General features: G+C 41.0%; 1 protein-coding gene across 4 annotated transcripts in view; it reads right to left on the bottom strand.

The window, feature by feature from the left end:
* Positions 1-538: 538 nt before the first annotated feature.
* dicer1 (dicer 1, ribonuclease type III) overlaps positions 539-8,247 on the bottom strand; it is a 65,743-nt gene continuing 58,034 nt past the window's right edge. For 3 of the 4 annotated variants that reach the window (XM_028437579.1, XM_028437577.1, XM_028437578.1), the window contains exons 26-28: positions 6,833-6,995; positions 6,676-6,751; positions 2,404-2,569 (exon numbers count right to left, since the gene is read on the bottom strand). In XM_028437579.1, the coding sequence (XP_028293380.1) occupies positions 2,404-2,569; positions 6,676-6,751; positions 6,833-6,995 (405 nt within the window). Of the gene's footprint in view, positions 2,570-6,675; positions 6,752-6,832; positions 6,996-8,247 lie in introns of all 4 variants that reach the window. The other variant, XM_028437576.1, reaches the window with a different exon arrangement.

Below are 8,247 nucleotides of genomic sequence, written 5' to 3'. Positions count from 1 at the left end.
CCCAGACTCCAACCATTATGACCATGCTGTTACTTTTATTGAAGATATATTTGGCTACCATTATAGAAAAACAAACAAAAATATAGAGAGAACCAAACGTCATCTATAAGGTGCAGGTTGTAAAAGCACTGCAGCACGGTGTTACAGTATGAGCAGATGTTTCCTAACAACATGCTGGCCTGCTCACAACAATGAGGCACAGAAGATTTTTTTCCATCAGCCCAGGAGCAACACTTCTCACCAGTGGAACCATCAGGTCTATGTTGTCCCTGTGTGGGTGTGACGAGGGCAGGGAGTGAACGATGACAGAAGCAGAGCTAAGCTAAGCTAACACTTCATCTGCATTTCTTCTTTAGCTCTCATTAAAAGCTCGTGGAAAGTTTGTGTTCAAATCCAAGCCGCTCTTTCCCGTAAGCCCAGAGGAGGCGGAGATTAGGATGTGGATCGTATTTAGCTGAAGGACAATCAAAGGCCTTACTACTGATTTAAGGCAGGAGTTTGGTGCTCTAATGTGTTTACAGTGATTCTCTCTCCTTTGTCGCTCAGCTCTGCTCACGCGCTGTGACATGAGGTAATGTATGTATGGTGCCCAAGTGCAATGTTCATTTGTGCTACATGTACATAAAGAAAGGAAACACACACCTTTCAAAGGGACACCAATGTGCTGATGACACCCCCTCCTTACCTGGGTCAATGCTTTTCCCATCACACACAGAGTGGGCGTGATTTCACATTTGTTTTGTTTTTACATCACTTGCTAATTTCTATTAATAAATACGTCCTACATGCACGTGATGGATTGTGCTCTTTATGTGCTCAGTGTTTCCATGTAGATCAAACCAAAGCATGCACAGTACACACACACACACTATGACCAATCCATGGAGACACGACGAACACTCAGGGTCCAGGTCACTGATAGAGCCTCGTGTGCACCGTTACATTTCAGATTCAAACACACCTGCAGAGCTTCGTCCGGCGAGGGAACCACGTGTTGCGTACGCTGCATGGAGTCACACAGTGGGCGTGGCCATGGCGTTCTTTGAGGTAGAAACTCCTGCTTTGCTGCTGACGACTGTGAGCGAGTGTGATCTGATTAACCCTTACACCTTCTCATGTGATCAAAGTCACTTCCTGTGCGAGGAGCACACGACCTCCCCTGGCCCCAAAGAAGTGAGGGCGGTGAACGGGGCGAGCAAAAACCAACACAGATATTAAACAGAGATTCAAATAAAGGAGGTATCATAGTTACAGTGCAAAAAAGAGGTGTGAAATTCAAGCATAATACAAACAACGTAGCACCAAACACGACGGGGACAGAGACGCCTGCAGGGAGCTGAGGTATTCAAGTGAAAGGGATGAAGTCTGCCCTCCACACGCTGAGCTTGTAGTGTCACACTGGCGAACGCTAGGCTAAAGCTATGCTAGCTCCTGGATCTGTGATGTCGCATGGTGAACACAGGCCTTTCACTAAACAACTGTGAGTCCTTGAGAGGAACATCAGCAACAACAAAGCCATCGACATCTCAGTTCATCTTCACCCGTTGGTGTCAGGTTTCACACGTGCGCTACAGGAACCTGGAGTTACAGTGAGAGGGAATGTTGGGGTTCCCGTTTGTGTTCAGGTAAGGCCGAGGATCACGTGTTTTTATTCATTGATCACATGTAAATACGGTGCTCTCTGCATATGATTCTCGTGCTGATGTGACCATTCCGTTCTCAGACATAACAGAGCCTATTTGAATAAGTGCAAAATTGATCACAAATACCATTTCAAGACAGGTTGGAGGCAGTAATGCCAGCTTTTCCCTGCAGGGGGCGTCTGTTAGCCACAGCTGCAGTTAGCATTTCAAAAAGCGCTTCAAAAGGTGACTGGCACTAGTGCACAGGATGAGGAGTTTGGCGTTTTCTTTTCTTCCTACTCTTTTCATGTACGCCCCTGAACTATGTACAATCTACACTACACTATAAGCACACAGCTTATCTCACTGACACACAAGATTAAAAAAACTAAAACATTTGACCAGGAAACGGACATTGCGACGTGACGTTTTAAAAAAAACTCTGAACTGAATGTTAATAAAGCGTTCAAATGATTACACAAAGCAGAGAGAGAAAGTAAAGATTGTGTCTGCGCAAAAGAGGAAAAAGGTTAAAATCATCTTTTGTGTTATCAGTCTGTGTGTGTGTGTGTGTGTGTGTGTGTGTGTGTGTGTGTGTGTGTGTGTGTGTGTGTGTGTGTGTGTGTGTCGGGTGTTCACAGTGTTCCATGCATTCCTCGGTCGTGCCCTCACTGAGGAAGCAGAACTTTAACTGCGTTGGGAAACTGACGGTGCCATTCCTCCGATAGCTCTAACAGCTAACAGCTAACAGCTAACAGCTAGCTGTCACTGCTGGGAAGGCTCAGTTGTTTTGGACCTGAGGTTGATTGGCTTTGAGGCTGCGCAGAGCTCGTCGCGCTGCCGCTGACTTGGCGATCCGATAGCTGCGTCCGACACCTTTGAACTTGCCCTTCCCGACCACCTCCACAGTGACACGGACCTTTCCGTCATAGGTTCTCTCAGCAGGGCTGAAAAACAAGGAGCAGAACACGGGTTCTCGTCACACATTGTTCCTTCTCGTCCACAGACATCAGTGGTAAACCTCTGTTCACCTTCATTATACCTCAGCAGTGATGTCTCACCCTCTGTCATCACTCAACGTCAGGGGTCACCAACACGGGGCCCGCAGGCACCAGGTAGCCCGTATGGACCATGTGAGCGGCCCTCAGGAGCTCTGAGTCACCAATGAGCTTCATCTAAAACCTAATTTACTTTCCAGGATTAAAAAACTCAGATGTAGTTTGTACTCGTCACGTAAGAACAAATACTGCGCTACTGTACATTTTTTAAACAATATCTGTACTTTCTACTCCTCACACCTCGTTACTTTTAAGACCTTCGACGTCACAATAAAAACACGCCAGATTTTGGTAGTTTGAGTCCCTTAGTTTTTTGGTTAACATTTTCAAGTTTTTAAAATGTTCAACTTTAAGTTGCTCTTGGTTTAATTGAGCATTTGCATTTTTTTCTCTAAACATTTTATTTACAAGTTTTGTCTATAATTAGTGCTAAATTATCCAGGTGTTCATAAACAGTAACAGAGTATTTAACAGAGTTCATTTATTTCCATGTATCAGTTTTCTACAAGTAAAATAAAAGATGGAATTTTCTGGTTTAAAAAACTTATTACTCTTATTATTGAAGGAACATTTGTTTGACTTTTTACTCTTTTACTACTTAAGTACATTTAGTAGTAGGCGTGTGAAAAAATCGATTTAACAATATATCGCTATTTCAATAAATCTATTTTTTTATTTTTTATTTAATCAATATTTTTGTGTATTTGTGCAATATTTCAGTGGTGGTTACAATGCTTTCAATGTGTTCAGATCAGTGTTTAAACTGACACAATAGGATAAATTATACATTTTTCTTATTTTTGTACATTGTCAGTAACTCAGGGTGATTTATTCTCACTTACAGTTGTTACAATGCCATTATTATGTTGTCATGGTTACTTTCAGACTTCTACACAGTAGTTTCAGTGAAAAGAAACTTGTTACACTTTATTTTATGATAGCAGAGTGTGACACTGTATTTTCTGTTTTCCAGTGAAAATGTGCAAAAACACTAATAATAATAAGATGTTTTGAAGCAAATAGTTTTGACTAATTTGTCCTCTGAATAATCAATATCTTCTGATGAACATATACAGCAACTTGATTTGTCATCTCTACGTTTAATTTTGATATTAACTGGGTAGAATATCGCGATAATATCGTATTGCAACATCCTTGCCAATACTCACCCCTATTTAGTAGCATGTACTTTTTACTTTTACTCAAGTAAGGGAACAAAAAAGGGCTGATTGGCGGAAAAGATCGGTTTCATTTGCACTAAAAATCAGGGAAATCAGCGCTGAACAATTGGTGCATCCTTATCTTTAAGCACCACCATCTTCCATCTAATGTCTAGCTAAGTTTAGCTAACTTTTCCTTAGGGAAGGCTGCTGATGGTCACAACTAAGCAATAAAATAAATGTTATTTTCTTTCTTTTTTGCAGGAATAAAATGTTGCATAGCTGTCACAGAAAAGATTGCACTACACATAATGTGTTCATCTTTCTTAGCATCAGCAGCGTATGCTACTGCAGGTTGATATTTTGATAAGTGAAGTGAGTGCATCCCACCACTAGATGGCAGTGTTTGCCAAGTGGAACTGAGAAAAATCAAAAGATGTTCACAGAGAAAAGTTGATGCAGACAGAAGAACACTTAATGAAAGATGGGAAATTAAAAACACATTTGTGCTTCCAGGAGAAAAACTGGTGTGACTGTGTATGAAGCAGTGTCCGTGTTTAATGAGTTTAATACGTCAGCATTTTGCAAAAAGATTTTATACAAAGTTAATGTGATAATTGTTTGTCTTTACAGACAAAGTTTCAGCTTTGATTGATTTGATGTTATAATAACAGAGCAATAAGCAACCATGATTATCTACAGTATATATATATATATATATATATATATATGCAAATACAGAGTATTTGTAATTTCAATCAGTTATAATGCTGTCAAACAACACGTTTTTTTTTTATCACAATTGGTTTATCACAACATGGTTTTTCTGAGTTAACCTCAATCAATGTTTTTTTGCTTAAACTGTGTATTGTGTGGTGTCAATACGAATGAATTCAGTATTTGTTTTAAATAACTTTGGCCAAGGTGGTACTCTGGTAGCGTTTTATTCTTTAGTTTGTCTTATGGACATTAAATATGTCTCAGTGAGGCAGTTTACTGTGACAAGTGACAAATAATATTTAGCATCTTTCTTTAAACAAGTTAATGCTTTCTGCTCCTCACTACTGCATTAGCCTAATGCCTGTTTTTCTTTTTGGAGATTATAAGCAAAATGTTTGCTGCTTTTAAGGAATAGAATAAATCCTTTGCCACTAGTACCATAGGGGTCTATTTTCCCGTCTGGACTTAAGCGCTTTTTTGCGCACCTGCAGTTACGCACTTCTCCCTTACTTGTATTCTCCCGTCTAGGCTGCTGACACGCCCACCTCGCGTAAGGAGGCCAAAAGCGCGTAGTCTGTCAATGGAGGAGGTCTGATGGACAGGAGGCGGTGATGTCATTTGTTTGGGCTGTCTACAAATCCCGGAACATGGAGTTTTCCCAACGTAAATGTCATTGAAAACCGTGAGAATTATTAAGCGCCCTTTTAATTTGAAACGTCTTCTGATAAACAATATAACAGGTTGATTTGATCAGATTATTGCAGTGTGACTGGAGATCGGCCCCATTCTGTCCGAGTCACAGTTAAAATCTCTCTCCTTGATCATCATCATCATCATCATCATCATCATCATCGCTGTAAAGCGTGACTGAGTTAGATGTTGGAGATATGAGGGAATAACGTGGCCTCAGAGCGTCCTGCTTTAATACAGAGGGAGGTTTACAGTAAAACACAACTATTGACTTCCATAATACACAGTTTTAAATATAAATTGTTTAAAATGACCTGAGCTGAGCCTCAATAAAGTGTGTGGGAACAGTTTCTGGTCCATCCTCATCTGCATATGACAGCTTGTTTCACTCTGTAGTGGATCAAACTGACTTTACGTTGGACATAGTATGAAAATAGTTGAATCACTGTGACCAACGTGGACAGAAGTCTACGTCTGTCAGAGTTTTAATTAATCGAGCAGCAGCAGCTGAGTGATCACAGCTGCTGCTGCGTGACGCACGAGTCTGTGTGGCTTCAAATGTAAATAAGTCCATATTTCTAGTGCAATATAATGTTTCACCTTATGAGGGCGCTGCATTTATTCCAGGGTTAGAATTACGGTTATGATTACGATTTGAATGGAGACGCCCACATTTCAGGGCTGCTCCACCCACAGTGTGTAACTGGGATGAAGGCGCGCAGCAACTGACTTAAGTACGGGGAGAATAGCATACAGCCAAAAACAGCAACGCTGCGTGGCTTTTTGGACTTACACACATGGGAGAATAGAGCCCTTAGTGAACTGCAGCTTCTTATTTTTTATTACATATTTTGGTATAATTTATTTGCATCATGTTAAATTGCATCATTGTGAGGAATTGAATCGCCATCAAGTCAATATCAAATCACATTGAATTGGGAACAGGGGCAAATCGTATCGCATCGTATTTCCAGGGGATTTAATGAATCGTTAATGTATTGTATCGCTGATGTATCGAGGTGCGTATCGAATCGTTGTCAGTGATGGAGATTCACATGCTTAATAGGTCAGGGTTCCCACACTTTTTTTACAATGATTTTTCAAAACTTTTTAAAAACTTCTCCAAAATATTTTACCAAATTTTCATGCCTAACCCTAAAGCTGATTTTTTTGCGTATGCATTTCCTGGTTTTTAGCGTACGCCAGCTGAAGCATGCAGCACTTTCACTTTGAGATAACGCTTAACATCTTTGGGGTTTAACATATGTTAAACATTAAAATAAAATAGGCTATATTTCCAAAAATTTTCCAAAACAGTTAAATTATTCCATGACTTTTCAAGACTTGAAAATCGTTTTTTCAAATTCCCGAACTTTTGTGGGGGCCCTGGTAGTTAGAACTCATGTCATGGGCTAATGTTCCTACCTGAACTTGGCGGTTTCTGGTTCCATCTCGAGCAGCTCTCTCACTGGAGAACGTGGCACGTTGGCAGAGAATTTCTCTGAAGAGGAAAGGTGGTGGTGAGGAAAGAGCAAACACTGAACACTTCCTGCTCTAAAGAGTAAGTGTGGGTGATGCTCACCGATGAGTGGCTGCATCATGGGATAATAAACTTGCCACACAGTCTCCAGTGACATCCTGCTGTCCATGTAAATGGCTCCAGCCAGTGACTCAAAAATATCCCCCATGGCTTTTGGGACTTCAATGTCCTCCTCCTTCTCCTCGTCTTCTTCAGAGCGCCGCAGCTTAGAGAAAAACAAACACATGCACACATTTTTCAAGTAGGGCTAACTTTAAACAAACAATGCTAAACGATGGGGTGGTGGTTAGCACGTCACAGCAAGAAGGTCATGGGTTCAAGCCCTTGAATGGACACGGGTCCTTTCTGAGTGAAGTTTGCATGTTCTCCCTGTGCTTGCTTGGGTTTTCTCTGGTAGTCTGACTTCCTCCCACCATCTAAAATCATGTCTGTTATGTTGAGTGGTCAGTAGATTGTAAGAGTGAATGGGAGTAGGAGTAGAGTCCTATAATTTCCATGTTAACGGAATCACGAAATCGACCATTGAAAACGGAACCACTCGTTGTTTGCTGAAATGTAGAAGAAACGCCATCACCGTGAGGCAAAGAACGTTTTTTTTTAACGCTCATTAGATGCACTGCCCGCCCCCCTCCCGTCCTGGCCACTTCAAACACTATCAAAACCACCCAAAACACCGTCTAAACTGCCAAAAAAATATGCAACTCATCACTCACTCCTAAATACAGAGCCACCAGTTCCCGCTTAACTTTACTGTCTGTGAAGCTCCGCTCGTGAAGTGCTGCGGCGCTCAGTGAAAACACCGTCAGCTTCACCTGCTCAGAGCATTTGAACAACATCTCATCAGAGCTACAGAGGATTTGTGGGAAAAGTTGGCTAAATTGATTCATATTTCTTTAAAAATGTCATTTAAAAACATTTATGTGGAAAACAAAGAATTTGGGGAAAAACAAGGACTTTATAGGGCCCTATGTGAGTGTGTGGTGCCCTGTCTAGTGTAGCTTATTGATTCAGTTTTGATCAACTTAATTTATAATGATCTTGATGACATAATTCCAGACAGTAATGATGACAAAAATAAATGGACACAAGGATGCATCCGTTATTTCACCACAAGTGGACAGAATATTGTAGTATTAAAAGTTATGAACCGACAATGTTTCACACTCTCCAATCCCTGGCATCGGTGGTACCATCCAGAACAACAGAACACCTTTTCCCACAGATCTTCCGTAACACTGATGAGGGGTACGAGCGTTGCACCAAATGAATGGTCAGCGGAAACATTTCCCCAGAGAAACATTCTTTGACTCACGATGATGGCGTTTCACTCACATTATGCAATTTCCTCGTTTATAGTGGATTCCCATCGATTCTGTTAACTTGGGAATTATAGGGCCCTACTTGAGGGGGCGACCCTTTCTTTAACCTCCGGTCGTACATTAATATTTTTATCTGTT

The sequence above is a fragment of the Gouania willdenowi genome, chromosome 22 (assembly GCF_900634775.1).
Source record: "Gouania willdenowi chromosome 22, fGouWil2.1, whole genome shotgun sequence".
NCBI lineage: Eukaryota > Metazoa > Chordata > Actinopteri > Blenniiformes > Gobiesocidae > Gouania > Gouania willdenowi.
The sequence above is the reverse complement of the archived record's forward strand: the minus strand, read 5'-3'. Positions and strand labels throughout refer to the sequence as shown.